The sequence below is a fragment of the Mesocricetus auratus genome, unplaced genomic scaffold (assembly GCF_017639785.1).
Source record: "Mesocricetus auratus isolate SY011 unplaced genomic scaffold, BCM_Maur_2.0 Super-Scaffold_100024, whole genome shotgun sequence".
Taxonomy (NCBI): Eukaryota; Metazoa; Chordata; class Mammalia; order Rodentia; family Cricetidae; genus Mesocricetus; species Mesocricetus auratus.
The window spans coordinates 7,814,410-7,833,503 of NW_024429205.1; the positions used below are offsets into that span (position 1 = coordinate 7,814,410).

The 19,094-nt window shown below is 49.1% G+C and overlaps 1 protein-coding gene across 1 annotated transcript in view; it reads left to right on the forward strand.

Moving 5' to 3' along the window:
- Positions 1 to 257: 257 nt before the first annotated feature.
- Positions 258 to 19,094, forward strand: part of Greb1 (growth regulating estrogen receptor binding 1) — a 71,937-nt gene continuing 53,100 nt past the window's right edge. Inside the window, exons 1-5 of the mRNA XM_040730918.1 lie at positions 258 to 566; positions 5,381 to 5,500; positions 7,477 to 7,653; positions 15,696 to 15,878; positions 17,428 to 17,571. Coding sequence (XP_040586852.1) covers positions 410 to 566; positions 5,381 to 5,500; positions 7,477 to 7,653; positions 15,696 to 15,878; positions 17,428 to 17,571 — 781 coding nt within the window. The 5' untranslated portion in view covers positions 258 to 409. The remainder of the gene's footprint in view (positions 567 to 5,380; positions 5,501 to 7,476; positions 7,654 to 15,695; positions 15,879 to 17,427; positions 17,572 to 19,094) is intronic.

Below are 19,094 nucleotides of genomic sequence, written 5' to 3' on the forward strand. Positions count from 1 at the left end.
ATGAATATGTGTGTGCCTCCCGTAATCCCAAAACCTGGGCTTGTGCTCTGATCCTGTCTAGATGTGAATGGCCATTTATAGAATAAGTTATATCATTTGCCTGGGGACCCTTGGAGGCAGGATCCTATTGCGGGAAAATCAGGAAAGCCAAAGCAGCTCTTCCTGGTGCGACATTCAAAGAGGTGGTGGGCTCTCTGAGTGCAAAATCAATGGGGTTGTTACTTATATAACTTCCTGTAATTGCCTGGCAGTAGCTGCAAAGAGCCGCCCTCTCCTGTCTGGGGCTGTGCAGAGGCCACAGCCCTTCCCCTTACCTCCTCCTCGTCGGGCATTGTGTGGAGGCAGTCCTTCTCTGGGGAACTGAAATGTCGTTTTAACCCGAAGACGCGGTGCTCTCTGTGCTTTGGAGATGGGCAATTCCTATGCTGGACAGCTAAAGAGCACGAGGTTTGAAGAGGTCCTCCACAACTCCATCGAGGCTTCCCTCCGCTCCAATACCCTGGTGCCCAGACCCATCTTCTCCCAGCTGTATTTAGAGGCCGAGCAACAGTTGTCCTCCTTAGAAGGTAAGAAACATGCATTTCTTATGTTGGTGTGTGTGTGTGTTTTATTATGTGCAGCTAATGTGAGCAGCGTAAACCTGCAGCCCCCCACCCCTTCTCCATTCTGGAAATCTAGAGTCTAGCAAAAAACAAAAACAAAACAATGAAAGTTGCACACAGATTTTTATTTGTTTAAAAGTAAGTTCAGGTCAGAAAATCCAACAAAACCAATGAGTCTTGGGCTCATAGGAGGCGGGGAGAGTACTGTTTATTAGACCCTCCTGAAACTGCTATTTGTACTCTGATTTGGTAGCTGACCATCTTAGCTTTGCTAAGTAAGGGATTTTAATATGTTTGGTCCTCAGCTGCCTGTTTTCTTTTCTTTTCCTCTTGTGAGTTGGTCTTATCTTTGCAAAATAGTTGAATGGCTGGGTCTTTGTGTGGTAACAGGTGTAAGAACCTCTAGAAACTTAAAAAAAAATAGAGTACGTATACCTTTGTGAATTTTTCATGTACAGGTCTGGGGATGACTTGGGGATTTCTTTTATCTGGAAGATAAAGTATGTGACTATAGGGGCTGGAGAGATGGTTCAGTGGTTAAGAGCACTTACTGCTCTTCCAGAGGACACAGGTGTGCGAGTGTGTGTTTTCATGTCAAGTAAGCCTGATGCAATGCACAGCGTAAAATAGCTACTGTTTTGTAAGTTCATGTTTTTTGCTTAAAATTACACACAAGTGTCAGTAGTTTTTGAAGTAGGAAAGGACATGGTTTTAAAGTAAAAAAAAACACCATTAAACAAGAAAGAAAAAAATGTCCATCAGGTTTGCACTATGTTAGGCTTCAGGGGGCTGCCTTGAAGTAACTCTGTGCTGAGCGTATGGATGCCTGCTCACCCTTATTTTCCAGAGAGGATAATGTAAGTCATTATCTGGCTTCCTTAGTAAATTAACCTTGCAAATGACACAGATAAGGACCTAGCCAACCTGGGTCTGGGTCTAAGAGAAACTAGATTTACCCTTCACTATCTGTTAGGAAAACATGAAGCTCTCTGATAGCCATTAAGAGAGTGCCAATGTTTCTGGCACCGTGTCACCGTGACTTCACTGGGAGCCAAGAAGTTAGTAAAGAATCTGCAATGGATCCCAGTTTTGACCAGCCAGAAGGCTTCTGTGAAATACTCGTTCCAGGGCCACCCTTAACTACTTACTGTGTCGACAAGCCTTGCTGATGGTAAATTCACAGCAGTGGTGATGATAACTTCGAATACCCCAGCAGTGTCCTAAAATCTTCTGTCTGTTCACTTGCTACTGCCTAGACCTCCCATGATTTGGAGATGTTGAGTGATAGCAGAATTGTACCTTCAGTGTTGGCTGTCAAGGATGGGACAGCCATGGCTCATGGAGGGAGGTGGCGGGGAGGGTGTTGGGGGGAGGGGGAAATGAGTGTCCAGCTGCTCACATGGGAGCAGAGAGCAACAGAAAGTCCTTGAGGCTCCCCTGGTTGCCTTCTCCTGCTCTTGAAGGCTGCCCACCTTCTAGATGGAAGGTCACATCTTCTCAGGGGCTCCCCTTTGATGGGCTTGGTATTTTCCAGGGATCCCGACCCCACCCCTGCCCTGACCGTGCTGTCCAAGACGTATGAGCTAGCCAATGTTCTACCTCTGAGCTTCATCTCAGCCCCTAGGGACAGCGTTGAGGTTCATGAATTTGATTCCTCCTGGTTCGGAGTGTTCCCAGCCCCTTGCCAGATGACGGTGGAATTGCTCGGCCTTTGAGTTCATCTGCCGACTTGACCCAGCCCCTCTGAACTTTTCCTCTCTGCTCAGCAAATACCCCAGAACCATCTCCATCTCCTGGGATTTTGTTTGTCCAGTGCAGAAGTCAGCCCGAGGGGTCGGTGGCAGAGGGAGACCTTTGGGCTTGTTAAATGTCACCATAAACCAAGCACTAAGCTTGCTTGGGCAGTGTCTTCTGCATCACAAACCTTGGAGCAGACAGGCATTTTGGGGCCCCATCTTGTTTCGTCTGTCTGTCTCTTATCTGATGGCTGGCCTTCCTCAGATAATACCACTGTTGATGATGGCTTATTACCAGGGTGCCAGGGACACTAAACTCCCAGGGATCTGGTAACATTTTATGTATTTGTGGGGGTAATTTAGCAGGGGCCTTATTATAGCTTTGTTCTTTGAATTGGGGCTCTTACCCACTGCCAGCTTTAGGGGGAAATGCTTTCACACAATATTGACTTTTTGAGAGAAAGATCAACAGAATGGATGACTGCATCAGCCCTAGGCATCATAAATTGGTTACTTAAATAGGATACAGGTAGATTCCTATAATTCTACCTGCTCAGCATGCCCATAAGGTGCCACTCATGGCAAGAGTGGATAGCCTCATGTGCCTGTGGTCAGGGGCGCTGTGGGGTCCTTGGATTTGTGTTTTATTATTTCTGCGCTAACCCTTCAACCCTGATGGCTTCGTCTAAGACCACTTTAAGACTCTCACCATACCAGGAGACCTCCATAAACATGTCTGTTTAGTCTGCTCTGGGACTTATGCTGACTGAGGAGCCCATCAAAGTCCGGAAAGCCCGCCACAGACCCTTTGACCTTTAACCCTGCCTGCAGTTTGAGCCCTTTGGCTCTCTGTGGCTTAAGACTCTCTCCTCTCTTGTTTCTTTCTAAGTGTGTTGGAATGTCTGTTGGTTGGGCTTAGCAGAATAATGTACAGCCTGGTCCCTGTGAACTCAGGGCTGATCCCTGGTTCTGGCTTTGGGGACGTTGGTATCAGTTGCTGGGGATCTTGTGTGAATGTCCACTCAAAGGCTGGTGTCTGTGCCACTCTCTGGGTCTCTGCAGAGTTAGACCAGAGCCCCACGTGGACTGTGCCATCTGCTCTGTTGCTAGTGCCTGGAGTCTGGCTGGACTCTGAGACCTGCTAGAGGGGCCAGAGCGTGCCTACTTTAAACACAGGAAGAAGACGCCAAGGAGTTGAGCTGCTGGGCCCGTTCCCCACCCTGTGTGTTCACCTTGTGTAATCTTTCTATGGTTTTCCTAACATTTGGTATTTGTCCTCTGTACTCACAAGGTCCAAGGCACTAAGGATAGAAAGTTGCTATTTCCTCCTCGATGTCTTGGCCCCAGTCAAGTTATATCCCCAACAGCTTGTACAGTTAAATCACAGGTAGAAAACTTGGTGCCACTCCGAGGCACAGTATTTTCTAGAACATCACAGCTCACAGCGACCTTGGGGGTTTACCTTGTAACCAACTCATTTTGCACAGAGAGGTAAATTGACTCTCAGCAGTCATCGAGGTATCGAAACTTGACTTACCAGAGTTGTGGTCTAGACTTTTCCATTCCACATACTTTTGTTGTTAACCTAAAACCTTCAGATGGAGGGAGGAGATGTTTAGGGCCAAGTATGAGAACAGTAGGGGGACATAAAAACAAGTCAGCAGCAAGAGACAGGGAAATGGAAAGAGAGGAGACAGCCGTGTCTCCCCTACACCTTTACAATGACTCTGTCCACGCGGAAATCTTTGTGCTGTTTAGTACCTGAAACTTAAAGACACACTGAGGAGTATTTTTACCCACAACACCATGAGAGAAGGCATTGGAAGGGCTAAATGTCAGCAACTTTGAAACAAGTTGATTTTGTGAACCTCTTGCTTTCCCCCAACAGTGGGTAAGACCTGGACAACAGGCAGGTCTTTCCCCAGCACGGCCCCTGCACAGGGAACCTTGCTGGATGCGAGCCCACAGGAGACTGTGCTGAGCGCACTACATCGAGGGGATGTGCTCACGGCCAAGGCTTTGCTCCCCAGCTCCACACTAGCTCTTCCTCCTTTCCCACAGTAGGCACAGCTTGCCTGGCTATGTTCTAGAATTTTCTGGAATGTGTGTGTGTGTGTGTGTGTCTTCATTTCCCAGCAATGAATATATGCATTCTTATGAGACTGATGCACTGCCTGCTGAGCTAAGGAGGTGCCTGTATTAGATGCACGCTAATGTATGGCTTAGCAGCTCCCTTATGCAATAGTGAGGCAGCATATGCTATTTCTGTTTGCAAGAACACCGGGTGCCCCTGCAGGCCCACAGGCTCGGTCGGCTACAGGCTGTTGAACGGCTGTGGGTCATCGATTCCTTCTCAGCCCCAGGTTCCTTTTTTGTTAAAAGGGACTACATGTTTCATGGTCTTACACAAATGTTTTTTTGGAATGCCTACTGTGTCGTGTCAAGGCTTTGCATTCGGTCCTTAGCTAGCTACCATATCCATAGCAACTCCCCTACACCCGGGCAGACACAGGCAGCTGTCGTGGCTGAGAGAAGTGAACTTGAGCCTTGACTGTGTACACCTTGGTCTTGGGGAGTCATCCTCCCTGAGAGATGGATCAGAACGCCCAACTTCCAAGTCGTTTTTTTTTTTAAAGATTTATTTATTATGTACACAGTGTTTTGCCTACACATATGTCAGCTCGCCAGAAGAGGGCGCCAGATCTCACTATATGTGGTTGTGAGCCACCTTGTGGTTGCTGTGAATTGAACTCAGGACCTCTGGAAGAGTAAGCAGTGCTCTTAACCTCTGAGCCAGGTCTCCAGCCCCCCCCCAACTTCCAAGTGTTCCTCAAGGACCAGTGAGTTACACAGCAGCAAGGGCTGACTGGGTGCTTCCTCGAGGGGTGCAGGCCTCCTTTATATGATGAGTTCCCCAGGCCCGGTGTCTTCGGTGTCTTGGTTGAGCTTACAGCTCCAGGTGCAGTACGAGGCCCTGGAGGAGGCTTCCGAGACCCCACAGCAGCTTCCTTACAAGTCATCACTCTTCTCTCCCATACCCAGGTGGCAGCCGAGTGGACAACGAGGAAGAAGAGGATGAGGGAGAAGGGGGGCTAGAACCTAGCAGTCCTTCAAATGCCTACCAGCTGCCCCCTCCTCCTGAAGGCTGTTGCACCACGGATGGTAAGACACTGTACCCCCACTCAGGATCTGCAGCTAGGTCACATCCTTCCTTGTCCCCTGAGATATGAGCTGGGCCTGTGTCCCCACACAGGCTACAGGAGGCTGAGAGTCAGTCCCAGCCACTAGGCCTCCATAGGCAGCCTCGGCTGTAAGAACGGCATGGGGTCCAATCTTCATTGTTTAGGGTTCGATGTTTGGAAATGGGAATATACTTTCCTTGCCCTTGATTTGGAATGAGTTCGGATGGACTTTCATGCCTGTCAGTTCTCGGCTGGGAAGCAAATTTTCCTGCATTATCTCGGGGCAGTCAGCAGTGTCACTGACAAGGAACAGAGGCAAGGCATGCTGGGTGTGGCAAAGTCTCATCGAAGTGGCAAGAGCTTATGTTGTGCTCCTGGGGAGCCTGCAGGTTCACGTTTCAGGCCCAATCTCTCCCTGCACCAAGACCTGTCCATCACTAGTAATGTGCAATCAGTAATGTATTGCGCCTGTGCTCTGGAAGTTCAGAGATTAGAAATGGGAACTTGGGGGATTATCTCGGGGCTTTGTGCCCTCTCTGTGGGTGGCAAGTATAGCCCACAGAGGGAAACTCCAAATGCAGGTCGAGTTTTGGAGATGTTTCCTGGAGAAGGGTGTCCTTCCTCTGGGTTTTTGAGGATTGGCAGGAGTTAGACAGGAGGCTACAGAGGCTTAGGGAAGCTTGGAAACTGCAGAGGAAGCAGTGGTCCAAAGGCTCATGGGGTGAGATGCATTCCGCCTGGGAGCTGCAGGCAGCTGAACAGGACACTCAGGCAGGGAGTCATGACACGCTGGCATTGGAAACAATGCCCTCCACACTCAGGCCTGAACTTGACCCCTGACCCTGACAGAGAAGTCAGGACAGTTGTGAGATAGTCCCCAGAGGGGGGCAGTGAGAATGGGGGTCACGAAAGTGGCTTTCACAGGATTTCTAAGTCACTGCAGTTGACCCAGACTGCCCATATTCTCCAGCTGCCCTGAAGCTGGGCTGCTTGCTGGGCTGAGAGGAAGCCTGAGGAAGGGACCAGTGAGGACAGCCTGGAGCAGCCGAAGAGAGAGCAGCGTGTGAAGGCTGGCAGGGGCCTGTAGTTGGCTCCTGGGATGGAGTGGGGGATCTTGCATCTCTCGGATGGTCGACAGTGCGGAGAACCGGTGATGTTAGCTCGCCTTCATCTAGAACAGCAGTGCTAAGCCATCCTTATCAGGGTCACCTAAGACAACTGGAAAACACAGACATTTACGTTACAGTTAATAACAGTAGCAAAATTACAGTTATGAAGTGGCAATGAACATAATTTTGTGGTTGGAGGGCACCACGACATGAGGAACTGTACTAAAGGGTCATAGTGTCAGGGAGGCTGAGAACCACTGTGTTAGTACAAGACTGGAGAAAGCCTCAGGATCCCCGGCCATTTCCCCCTATTTTTCCTTTTCTTGGATACTTTTGAGGACTTATTTTCCACATTAGAAATATATTTAGAAGCCGGGCGTTGGTGGCGCGTGCCTTTAATCACAGCACTCGGGAGGTAGAGGCAGGTGGATCTCTGTGAGTTTGAGGCCAGCCTGGTCTACAGAGTGAGTTCCAGGACAGCCTCCAAAACAGTACAGAGAAACCCTGTCTTGAAAAACAAAACAAAACAAAAAAAAAAAAGAAAGAAATATATTTAGAAGTTTTACAGTACAAAGGTTCAAAGGCTACATAGAGGCTTCTGCCATGGACCTCAAGTTCCCACAGAGGAAGCTAAGGTGGCCTGACTCTGGCCCTCCTCCTGAAGGTCCTCATTCTGCAGCCCCATAAAGTGTAAGATGAGACTACCTCACCTTCTCATGGTTTTGTCTTGTCTCAGTGTAATTAATGTCAAACCCTAACCCAGAGGTAAGGGTGGTGTTTGGTGCTCCTGTGACCCCGGTTTTGGGATTTCCTGGGACAGTGTGTGAGCCCTGTCTACCCCTTCTAGGCTTCTGCCAGGCCGGGAAGGATCTCCGCCTTGTTTCCATTTCCAAAGAACCCATTGAGGTCCCTGCAGGCTTCCTCCTTGTTGGGGCCAAGTCTCCCAGCCTGCCCGACCACCTCCTGGTGTGTGCGGTGGACAAGAGGTTCTTGCCCGATGACAATGGTCACAATGCCCTGCTTGGTGAGTTATTGCTTTCATTTCTTTGTTTGATGTCCTACACCTGTCTGCTTGTACATTTCTTTATGGACTGAAACAAAAAATGGGAATTAATTAAAAATATGACTGGTTGGGACTGGGTAGATCGTTCAGTTGGTAAAGTGTTGCCATGCACCGAGTTTGACCTTTAGCAGCCAGGTAAAATGGCAGGTCTGAGCGATGCTTATCATAACCCCAGACAGGCAGGTCCTTGAGGCTTGTTGGACAGCCAGGTGAGCTGAATTATCAAGCCCAAGGATATTTCAATAAAACCAGCTGAAGAGGCACACATACCATGAAATATTAAGCTTTTAAAAATCCATATTTTACCAAGTTTCCCCTTTTAATTACCAATTTTCAATAAAATATACAGTCCTCTTGTATGCAAAAAAAAACCCTCAAAAACAAGCAAAAAACCCAGCTGAACAGGTGAACAGTTCCTTAGGAATGGCAGCCGAGGTTGACTGCTGGCTTTCACATTTGTGTGTGTGTGCGAGCACACACACCTACACACACACACACCTACACACCTACATGCATATATTAATAAAAAATGACTGGTTCCTTCCCTCTAGATAGCCCATCATTTAATATTGGGTTTTTCGTAGTTTGCTGTTGAAACCTTCCTTTGCCTGTCGGGAGGAGAAAGGGCTTATAAACCCTGAAGCAGGTACTTTTAGAACCTAACAGGCAGGGGAAGACAGGAGAGTGAGGCTGTGTGTATGTATGTATGTGTGTGTGTGTGTGTGTGTGTGTGTGTGTGTGTGTGTGTGTCTGTCTGTCTGTCTGTCCCTGCCCCTGCCCCTGCTGTGGGATGGATGCGTCTGACTGATTGCCAGACTCTAGCCATCCTCTGCTTTGATTTACGGCTCTCCCTGGGGAGGTGGTGTCTGTCACAATTCTGTAGGACAGCTTAGACTTGTTCATGAATTTGTCATGAGAATAAAGAAGACACCAGGAGCCCAAGTTCAAGCCTTTTAGGCTCCAAGTTCTCCCCTTATACATTGTGCTTTTGTTGTGGTTAAGGTTCAGTCTGGGTCTTGTTCCCTTCTGGCCATGGGAACCTGCCCACTGTCTTTTAAATCATCACTGCCCCACTAGGATCCTGATGACTCAGTGTGACACTGAAGCCATGCCTAACCTTCTCTTGTTCAGATGGCATTATTATGCTCTTGCTGTGTACCTTGCTCCCTTCCTGTGTGGCAACATCAAGGAAGAGACCGGCTAGGACTGAGAGGCTAGAGATCTGGATAGGGCTGACTTGTTGCTTACCCACGGACCGCCGCCATGTGTCCCCCAGTACCTGCTTCATCCATGCAGTAGACAGGGGTTTGGATACACGTTCTGGCTTTGGGCAGTCTCTTCTTGTCTAGCAACTTTGGATTTGGCCATCCATTGCTTTGGAGCACTGGGTAGTGGACAAGTAGGCAGTGGTCCATTTTCATGTGGAGTCTTGTCGCTGTACTAGAGAGCATTCCTGGTACAAACCTATGGATGAAGAAAATGGACAAGCTCTTTTGTATCCTCCATGGGTCTCAAGCCCTTTAAACATCCAGTTGTGTTCTTATGGCCCAAAGCCAGGTGGGGAGACTCATTGTGGGGGAAGGGCTTGAGGGACTGGGGTGGAAGAGAGTGGGGATCTGGAAGAAAAGGAACTGTGCCTGTTTCCAGACTGTGGGCGTGGGTTGGGGTCACAATGTGCGCAAACTGTCAAACAAGGCAGATGGATGCTCCCAGGGGGTAGGAGGGACAGCACATCTTCGGGGTGCATTTTAAGGCAGGTCTGTACACTTGTTGAGATCAGCTCTTTAAGAATAACCCTAGAAAATTGCCCAAGCAGCTGGCAGAATCCCTGCAACTGTGCTGGAGCTTGCTTCCTGAGTGTGTGTAGCCTGCCCCCTGGGTCCGTGGAGCATGCCCGCTGGGCCATTGGAGCCTGCTCCCTGGGTGCACGTAGTACCCATATGAACAGTGGTGTCTCACACAGCTGTCTTTTGATCTGCTGGTGGGGTGCTTTGGGATGAGATGAGATAGGACCAGAGGGGTAGGGGCTTGTCTGAATTCCACCCCTTTGCGACTACAAGGGAATTGCTGGGGCAGTAAACCAGGGAGGTTCCGTCCCTTGAGTCCTGGAGACAGGAATCTTCCAGTTCTTTCTCCTCCAGCCCCTAAGAGTCTGGCCCCTCCCAGAGTACTCAGGAAGGAACTTTGTTAATTGCTGGCAAAAAGCCATCCTGAGTGAGGAACAAGGGATGGATGGAAACAGCCTGGGTTTTCTCCTTTGAATGTCACTTTACGTTCTTAGTTTGGACACTTTTAGCACGGGTTAAGTTTCCTGCTATTAAACTGGGTGGCTGCCCAGGACAAGGTGGTCTCCACAGCCCTGCAGTAATCAGGTCCAGCCGTGTTTATTGACCCATAAAACTGGCTCTGTGGATCATCCTCGAGGGAGTAAAGCCTTTAGGAGTGTTGCTCTAGCAACTTTGAAGCTGTTGAGGGATTAGAGAAAATGGAAAGGTTACAATTCTAGGCGCGTTCTCCAGCTTTTGTTGCTGTGGCCAATGATAAAGATGGCCAACCCCTTAGTCGTCATAGGAGAAAATATCTCTCTTCCTAGCATGCTCATTTCTTAGGGAAAAAAAATGAGTCCACCACCTATGGACCTCACCGGAATTTTTTTCCATGTGTACCTGTCTCTAAAAGACAAGGACAATTTTCTGGAAAGCCAGTGCCATTATCCTATCTAAAAAGTTTAAGCATTTTTAAATATTGTTAAATACTCAGTGAGTTCAGATTTTATCATACAGTCTTTTTTCTTTAAACCGAAGTTTTCTCAAAGCACTTGGTTGATTCTTTTTTTCTCTTTTGCATTTTTGGTATGTATTTATATTTTGACACACTGTCTTGTGTATTCCAGGCTGGCTTCAAAATACTATATAGCTGCAGATGACCTTGACCTTCCAACATACACTTTTAAGAAATCTTAGTGGTGTTATGACTAAGGCAATTAGGGTCTGCAGAGAGGGCTCAGGGGTTAAGAGCTGCTTTCCCAGAGGACCTGAGTTCAGTTCCTGGTGCCCACTCCAGGGTCAGGAGATTCAGTATTCTCTAATGATTTGTGTGGGTACCTGCACATGTAAGGCATCCCCTGCCACATGTATGCACACACAAACAAAAATAATAAATAAATCTTTAAAAAAGTAAGGCAGCTATTGCGTTTTAGAAAGCTTTCTTGGGGCTCCCACATATAATTGACTTTCATCGAAAGGAAACCGAGGCAGGTGTGAGTTTTGAGCAGAGTGTAGGACTTAAGATAACTGATGTTCTGACAGAAATTTCAAGCCCTCCACAGTCTGCCTTGGCCCTGCTCATCTACCTGACTCAGCTTTGCTTGCGTCTTCCAAACAAGTAGAGTGCTTCCGCACGGGCCTGGGATTTGCTTGCGTCTTCCAAACAAGTAGAGTGCTTCCGCACGGGCCTGGGATTTGCTTGCGTCTTCCAAACAAGTAGAGTGCTTCCGCACGGGCCTGGGATTTGTCTCAAACTTCAAGGTGGAACTCAGAAATTGTTGCTTCCTCCTTTGCTGTCAGAACACACGCACATTCTCAAACGGGAATGTGACAACGAACATGGCGTTTGTAGCCACTCATATCTCCCGCAGGGCTAGCCAGGAGGTCTTCTTTAGACTGTAGTTCATTAGGAAAAGTCAGATGTTAGTGGACATCCCGCCCATTCGTGAGGGCTGGGTGGTAGAGACCCCCCTTCTCTACAAAGGAAGTAATCCTGGAAACCAGCCTAGACATCCCCCACCCGTTCCGCCCCTGCCCCGCCCCCTGCCCCACCCCATAGCCATTAAGCTGTGTGCTTAGACACCACCCACCAAGTCCAAAGGAACCCGTGGCAAGAGGTTCCGGGAAGAATCATGCCACTTCAGTCCTGGAAAGAAATTACAGCTTTTATCCCTGTCTTCCCCTCCTGTCTTCTGTGACTAGGCAACGGGAACCCAGAGCCACCACCTGCACTCGTCTCTCCCCCACTTAGTCCTAGAGGAAGGAGAGAGGACGACATGCCCTGAGTCTGGGAGGGGTTAGACACCCAGGGGACACCTTAACTCTTGTAGTGTTCCTGTGGCGTGGTTTTGTGGAAGAAGATGGTGGCATGACAGAGTACGTCAAACAGGGCTCAGCCCCTCCCAGCCACCCCAGCCCACTAAGGAAGTCACGTCTCTGTGCCTTGATCCCCTCACCTGCAAACTGTAGACATTATGGGTTATTTTACAGGGTTCGTGAGATTCAAAGGGGGTGGTGGGCACTGGTAACACAAAGGGCTTCACGTACACACAGCTTAACACGTGGTGGTTGTGCAATGAATGTCAGCTCCCGTCACGTCATATTGTTTGCAGATGTGAAAATGAATCGCGGAGGCATGCAGTAGCCTGCCTGATACACGTGAGTCAGGGCTTGACCCTGAGTCCTGCTGACGTCTGTGTTCCTGCTTGCTTGCTGCATGCGAGTGGTGGTCAGGGCCTTCTTGCCCATGGGAGGGCATGCTTCACGCAGTGATCTGTAAAGGCAGCATCCTTTCAGGCTTGTGATCCTTAGACAGGTAACCCTGTAGTTACCAAACTTGATCCACGGGATGATCCCAGCCAGGGTGCTGAGGTTACCCGTCAGAAGAGGATTATTTGTCCTGCCCACTTTTGGTGGCTTGGTAACTGAAGAATAGTCCCTCCCTTCCTGGCCTCTGTGCCCAGCAGGAGTCTGAGTCTTTAGTCCAGATACCTCATTTTCTGATTTTTAAAAATAAACGTCTAAGTCCCAAGGTCAATTTCCAAAAGGAATGGCTCCGTGTTGTAATCTTTCTTTAAAGTGTTCATTGCCCTTCAAGGAATTTCCTGAGGTCTTAGGATGGTGTCAGCTGCTCAGCTGATGGTTCGAGCCACTCCTTTGATCCAGGTTAGGTCCTGTCCTCTCACCTGGCTTCTTTGTTCATCCCCCAGCTGCCTCTCCGAATGGCTTTGTGACTTTCGGGACACTTGTGTCCCCATCTGCAAGGTTTTTCTGTTGCAGGGGAGCAGTCTGCTTGCTGGACCCAACTGGACCAGGAACATAACTCTTACCTCTGAGTCACCGGGGTGACTGCTCCACGAGTCATGCCCCTGATGGGCATGGTCGCCCACACCATGAGGTCCCCACGTACATGGTTTGTAACCTGCCTAGCTGGTCTCTCAAAGTCCTTGACCTTGAAGTTCCTGTGTCGTGCTCAGCATCTTTTCTCTACTTAGGCTTAGGATTTCTTCTCAGGAGCCGTGGGCATTTCTTCAGGTTGTATTCTTGGGTGCCAGTTGGGCTGTGTGTGTCTCAAGGTTCCTGGGTTGGAGGCCAGTGAGTAAGTAGAAGTATTTATTAGTAAATGATTGATTAATTACCCCTCTCTTTCTTACCTTCTTGGCAATGTTGTCATATGGCGCTCTCAGGCAGTGCACATTTGCTTACATAGATACAGCCTAACATGTGTGCAGTCGCACCAGAGCACGGCCCTTTGGAAGAGCAGGAAGTTAGTGGGGGACAAGACACATTTTCCTGATGCTGAGCAGCTTCCAGGACTCTGAGCAAGAAGAGCGTAGGATCCTGGGGGAAATGCCAGTCCCTCTTTTGACTGAAGATGGAGGTTTCTGTCCTGCCAGGTCCCACTGCCCTTCATCCCTAGATAAGCACACAGAGACTTACATTAATTATTAAACTGTTGGCCAATGGCTTAGGCTTCTTATTGGCTAGCTGTCTTAATTACTAACTCATTTCTATTAATCTATGTATTGCCGTGAGGCTGTGGTTTACCTGTAATTCAGCATGTTAACTCCTTCAGCAGCATGGCGTCTCTTGACCCTCTCTCTGCCCTCCTCTTTCAAGCCTTCTCCTGGTCTGATAGCCCTGCCTATCTTCCTGTCTGGCCACTGGCCAATTAGTGTTTTATTCATCAACCAATAAGAGACACATACACACAGAAGGACATCCCCATCACTTGAGTCCAGACGCTGAGTACTGAGGAAGGAGTGGGCATGGTTAGGGATTTGTGGAGGAAGAAACTGAGGTGGAGATAGTTGGAGTGGGTGGGTTAAGAGGCACCTTGCGTCAGTGAGGAGAAGATGAAGCTGGAGATGTGTGGAAGATTGCACAGCCTTTGGCGTCTGTGGATCTGAACTTCATCCGCGGACGACGGTTTAATGCCACACTTTGTGTCTCCGTTTCTGCCAATTTCACAAAAATGTTTTACTTTCCATGGTGACTGGCAATGGGGTCAGTTCAGCAGAGAGTCCGGTGTACTTGATAACGAATGGTACAATGTCTCCGGCTCTGTGTGCACATCAGCCTCCCCCAAGCCCCACTCAGCACTGTCCATGACCCTGGCTTCCCTAACCTCTTCATACTGGTGCCGCACGAATGGGATGTGCATAGCTAAGTCACCCTGCACCTGTCCCAGCCAGCAGGAGTTTGCCCTGTTTCTAAGGCCTTTTATAGAATATTAAAATGCTGAAGACATGTGCAGAGTGGAGATTTTTGCGCAGTGTGGAGTCTTCTCTGCTCTGGGGCAGTGCTTTTAACTTTCATGTCATCTACTGGACTTCTGAATACTAGTCAGAGTCCCCAGGGACATTTGGCTTTTATGGCCTCATGCAAAACGACCTCTGGAGACCATCAAGCAGAGAGTGTGATAAAGGAAGTAAATGTGGCTCTGCCTCCGGGCCTCACTTGACCCAGGACCTGCTATTGACAGAACAAGGTTGTCTTGGATGGCTTATATAGGAGCAGTGGTCAGGTGGAGAGGCCCAATTATTACGTGTCTCTTTTATGAACCAAAGCCTGTGGCTGGTTCTGTTGGAATGGCTTTGTGCTTTGTAGAGACCCTTTCAAACACATACTCTGCATATCCATAGCTCATACAAGGAGGTTTCTCACCAGTGCTCTCAGATGGTCTATCTAGGGCTGCAAGCTGGCGGAGAGGCCTGTCTGTCACAGCAGAGGATGGCTTGCCCTGACACAGCCATGTTTGTGAACAGCGTCTCCACTCTGCTGGCTGCTGAACTTTAAATCTCACTCCCAGGGTCCCCGCCATGCATTCGGTATTTTTTGATCTGCCTAACTGGCTGAATAGGCTAGTTCTGGCCCTTTAAAGTGAGCTCTATGTATGGCTTTTTATTTCTTACTTCTTAGTGTTGAGTTTTATTATGGTGTTTTCATACTTGTATATCATTGTATTTTGCTCGTATTTGCCCCCAGCTACCCTTTGTGGTCCCTTCTATCTGCTCACTAGTTCCCTTCCTCCTCTGAATGTTACCCCTTTATTATATATCTAAAACAATATATATTTGTGTACAAGTGTATATCATATATGTCAGATATACAAAATATCCCAATTTTGAATATCAAAAATATGTAGTATTTTGTCTCTCTTCCCCCATTATCTCTCTTATTTCTCTTTCTCCCCTTTTAAAGCCCCATGTATACATATATATACCCACCCACATACATAAACATATACATGTGTACACATACATGTTTAAAATACAGATTCTGCATATGACAGAAAAATGTGCAATGTTTGTCTTTCTGAGTCTGGCTTATTTCATTTAACATGATCATTTCTAATTCCACTCATTTTATTTCCCTTCAATGATACATTGTTACTGGATAAAACTCCACTCTCCACTGCGTGTGTAGACTACATGCACATACATGGAATTTTCAGTATGCCCCCAAGAGGGTGAAGTCTTCCGCGTTTGCCCACACTCAGTCTCTTTATTCCTGTTTGAATCGAGGTAGTCTTGACTCCTCAGCCTGATTACCATGCCTATGGCGTTCTCTGAGTGACGGGTGACAGGTGTGTGTGTGTGTGTTTGTGTGTGTCTGTATTTGTGTGTGTGTGTGCGTGTGTGCATGCGTGCAAACGCTCAGAGCCCTGATGAACTGTGGTTGGAGGGAAGTTGAAAGGGAGACAGTGAGGCTCATGGCTTGCTTCCCCCTGCCCAGGTTTCTCTGGGAACTGTGTTGGCTGTGGGAAGAAGGGCTTCTGCTACTTCACCGAATTCTCCAACCACATCAACCTGAAGCTGAGCACTCAGCCCAAGAAACAGAAGCACCTCAAGTACTATCTGGCCCGGAACGCACAAGGGGCGTTGACCAAAGGACCTTTGATTTGCTGGAAAGGCTCAGGTGAGGGGGGCTTGACTCTGGAGGGGCAGGGATGGGGAACTGGGAGTGCACCCCCGTGGGCATTGTGGGGCATGGGGGGGAGTGGTACGGGCTGTGGCAGGAGGGCTAGCCCATGGCCCTGAAGATGCTCCGTGGTCTCAGACAGCTTATTACTCAACAGACTCACTGCATGGGACAAACAATAGCAGAGGGCCAGCCGGTGCTGAGCCTCTCTCTGGTGCATATAAGGGACATTTTTTCCCTCAGGGGACATTTATTACTGCCTAGGGATGCTTTTGATCATAATGTCTAGGGGCTGCTCCTGGCACCTAGAATACTGCTAAAAACCCTGCAGTGTGTAAGAGGCTATGGTTCCCACAGTGTCACAGGGATGAGGCCGAGAAGACTGTGTTTGAACAATGCCATGCGGTCACCACCTCCTGCATCCCTGAACTCTGCTCATTGTGACCAAAGAGACCAGCTCTGGGGTCTGGTCCCCAGGGGTGAGCTGGACTCTGGTTTTACCAGGAAAAGCTGCACTCTGGCCTTCCCCATTCTCCCCTGCAGCTCTCCTGTCAGCCGGGGGGGAGAAGCTAGGGCACTGGCTGTTCTGGGGTCTGCCTTGGGTGGAGGAGTGTGTCTGAGAAGGAACTTTCCAGAAGTGTCCAGGAGAACTGTCCTTCTGTCCCCCCACATCTCCTGGAATATTCCACACAGGTTCTCCGAGTGGAAGGAAGAGGTCTCAGGTGTGAGTGTCTGACTCTGAGTACTAGTCCTCGCTTCCCCTCCCCCTCTCCCCTCTCATTTCCTCTTCCTCCTTTACTCTACGCTATGAACGGTTACTAAGTCCCTACCATGTGCCAGTCAGTCCCAGACCCCATGGATGAAGCTGACCTTCCGTGTTCGTCCAGTTCTTTATCCTGCTCACAGGATAGAGCTGCTGCTGGGGGGCGGGGTTATAAAAGAGGATGATGTAGGGGAGGAGGGAGGTGCTGCTGAGTGGTCCTGTGCCTTAGAACATCATGTCTCCTTGGATGTTAAGCACAGGGCTCAGATAGCTCAGTTGCATAAAGTGTACTTCCTGTCCCCACCTCCCCCCCAACAGGACACTCATTCTGTCCGCAGGTAGAGAACTCCATTCACAAGCCACCCTTCCGCAGGTAACCATTTATGGAACGTGGTACCTCTGCCCTGCAACACACTGCAACAGACAAGCATGGTACAGGCGTCCTTTATAGATACCCGTGCCCCGCATTCCAATAGACAATCCCACTCTAGGAAGTCATTCTGTAGCCATTAGATACGAGCCAGTTAGATTTCGCTACTACCTCTTTCTTCTTCTTTTTCTCCTCCTCCCCCTCTTCCTCCTCCTTTTTCCCCTCCCCTTTCTCCTCTTCTTCCTGCTTTTTGAGATAGGGTTTCTCTGTGTAGCACTAGAATTAGCTTTGTAGACCAGGCTGGCCTCGAACTCACAGAAATCCATCTGCCTCTGCCTCCCAAGTGCTGGGATTAAAGGCGTGCGCTGCCGCTGCCACCACCCAGCCTCACCTGTCCTTCTTGCCTCCATTAGAGTTCAGAAGCCGGCAGAACTCCACCAACACCTGCTCCAGTTCTCTGTTCCCACCGCTGGAGAGCTCGGGGTCTCCGGCTGCCTTCCCCAGTGAACCTGTTCCTGGGGCAAACCCCAGTGTCCCAGTGGGAGCTCAACAGGCAGGTGAGACTATTGAGTGACATCCCAGGTGCTAAAGCCATGCACCCGGGGTCGGCATTCTTCAACAGAAATGAAGGACACACTTTGTGTGTTGTCCTATGCCATTTTGTAGGTTTCACTTTGAGTGTTGTCGTTTTGAAGGCAGCTATGCTCACCACTGCATCAGCAATGCAGGTTCTATGCCGTATTTGAATCTGTAAGCTTTAGCAACGTGTACACGTTGCCTTTCATTTGGAAAGCTTGCCTGCTCTCCTGTTTGATAAGGAATGCGATTTCCCTTAGTGTTGGGACCCTGTATCGATTCTGCATCCCCAAGTTACAACACAGAGTTTAGTGGATGACAAGTATCAAACCAGCCTTTCAAGTGGATTTCTAGGCGGGGCAGAGGTTAGGTTTCTGTCCTTTATCCCACGATGGGTGTACTAAAGCTCACCATACCGTGTGAGCAGTGGAGTGTTTGGGAAATTGAGGCTCCGTGGAAGCTGAGGCTTGCCCAGGACCTCACACGGAGGAGTCGGGGGAGACAAGTTTGTACACCAGGTGTTTCTGTTTCACACGGCTGGCCCCGTGCCACACCGATGATGGCTGTAAGTAAGTGTGGTTGCCTTGTCTAGAGACATCCGCCTTCCTAAAGACTCTGGAAGGCCATGGTGGTTTTCAGCCCTCCTGCCCAGAAAGTCAGTGTGGCTCTTCGCCCTGGGAGTGAAGCCAGTGCCCTGGGTGCCTCAGGTACATCAATCACACTCGCTGGGACATGCTGTCCTTTGGGGGCTCTAGGCTCCCTTCCATGGGCTGGCCTCTGGCCTCCTCCTCCTCTAGTGTCCTGGCTCCTTCCTCCCTTTGCCAGTGCGGACTGGGGAACCTGCTGTGTTTGTGTCTAAGCACCTGGTGTAGACTCCAGCCCTGCTGTCCCTTGCTGAATGGTGGTGTAATTCACTTACTTCCTGGAACTTAACTGTTTCCCCGTGTGTAAACCTGAGGATGGGGGTGGGGTGGGGTGTCCTTTTCAGTCTAAGGACATAAGAAGTAAATGGGATTATAGTGACAGCAGCCCCTCATGGTAATTGTTCCGTGCCAACTCTGTTCCATGCACTATCTGCCTTCACATAGTAGCTCTACCAGTTGCTATCATGACCCCCCATTAAAAAAAAGATTTCATATTTATTTATTTTGTATACAATGCTCTACATGTACACCCGCAGGCCAGAAGAGGGCGCCAGATCTCATTACAGATGGTTGTGAGCCACCATGTGGGTGCTGGGAATTAAACTCAGGACCTCTAGAAGAGCAGCCAGTGCTCTTAGCCACCAAGCCATCTCTACAGCCCCCTCATGACCCCCATTTTACAGAGGGGACATTGGAATTTGGAGACAAACAGTATGTGTCTTAGGTCACATCGCTTGTAAGTAATGGGACTGTGGTACAGACACAAGTTGGACAGCCCCAGAATCACACTCTGGTTCTGTCTCAAGGCCACCGCCGCAATAGGGAGAGCCTTCCTACGATTGTAGCCAACGTAGGCCTCC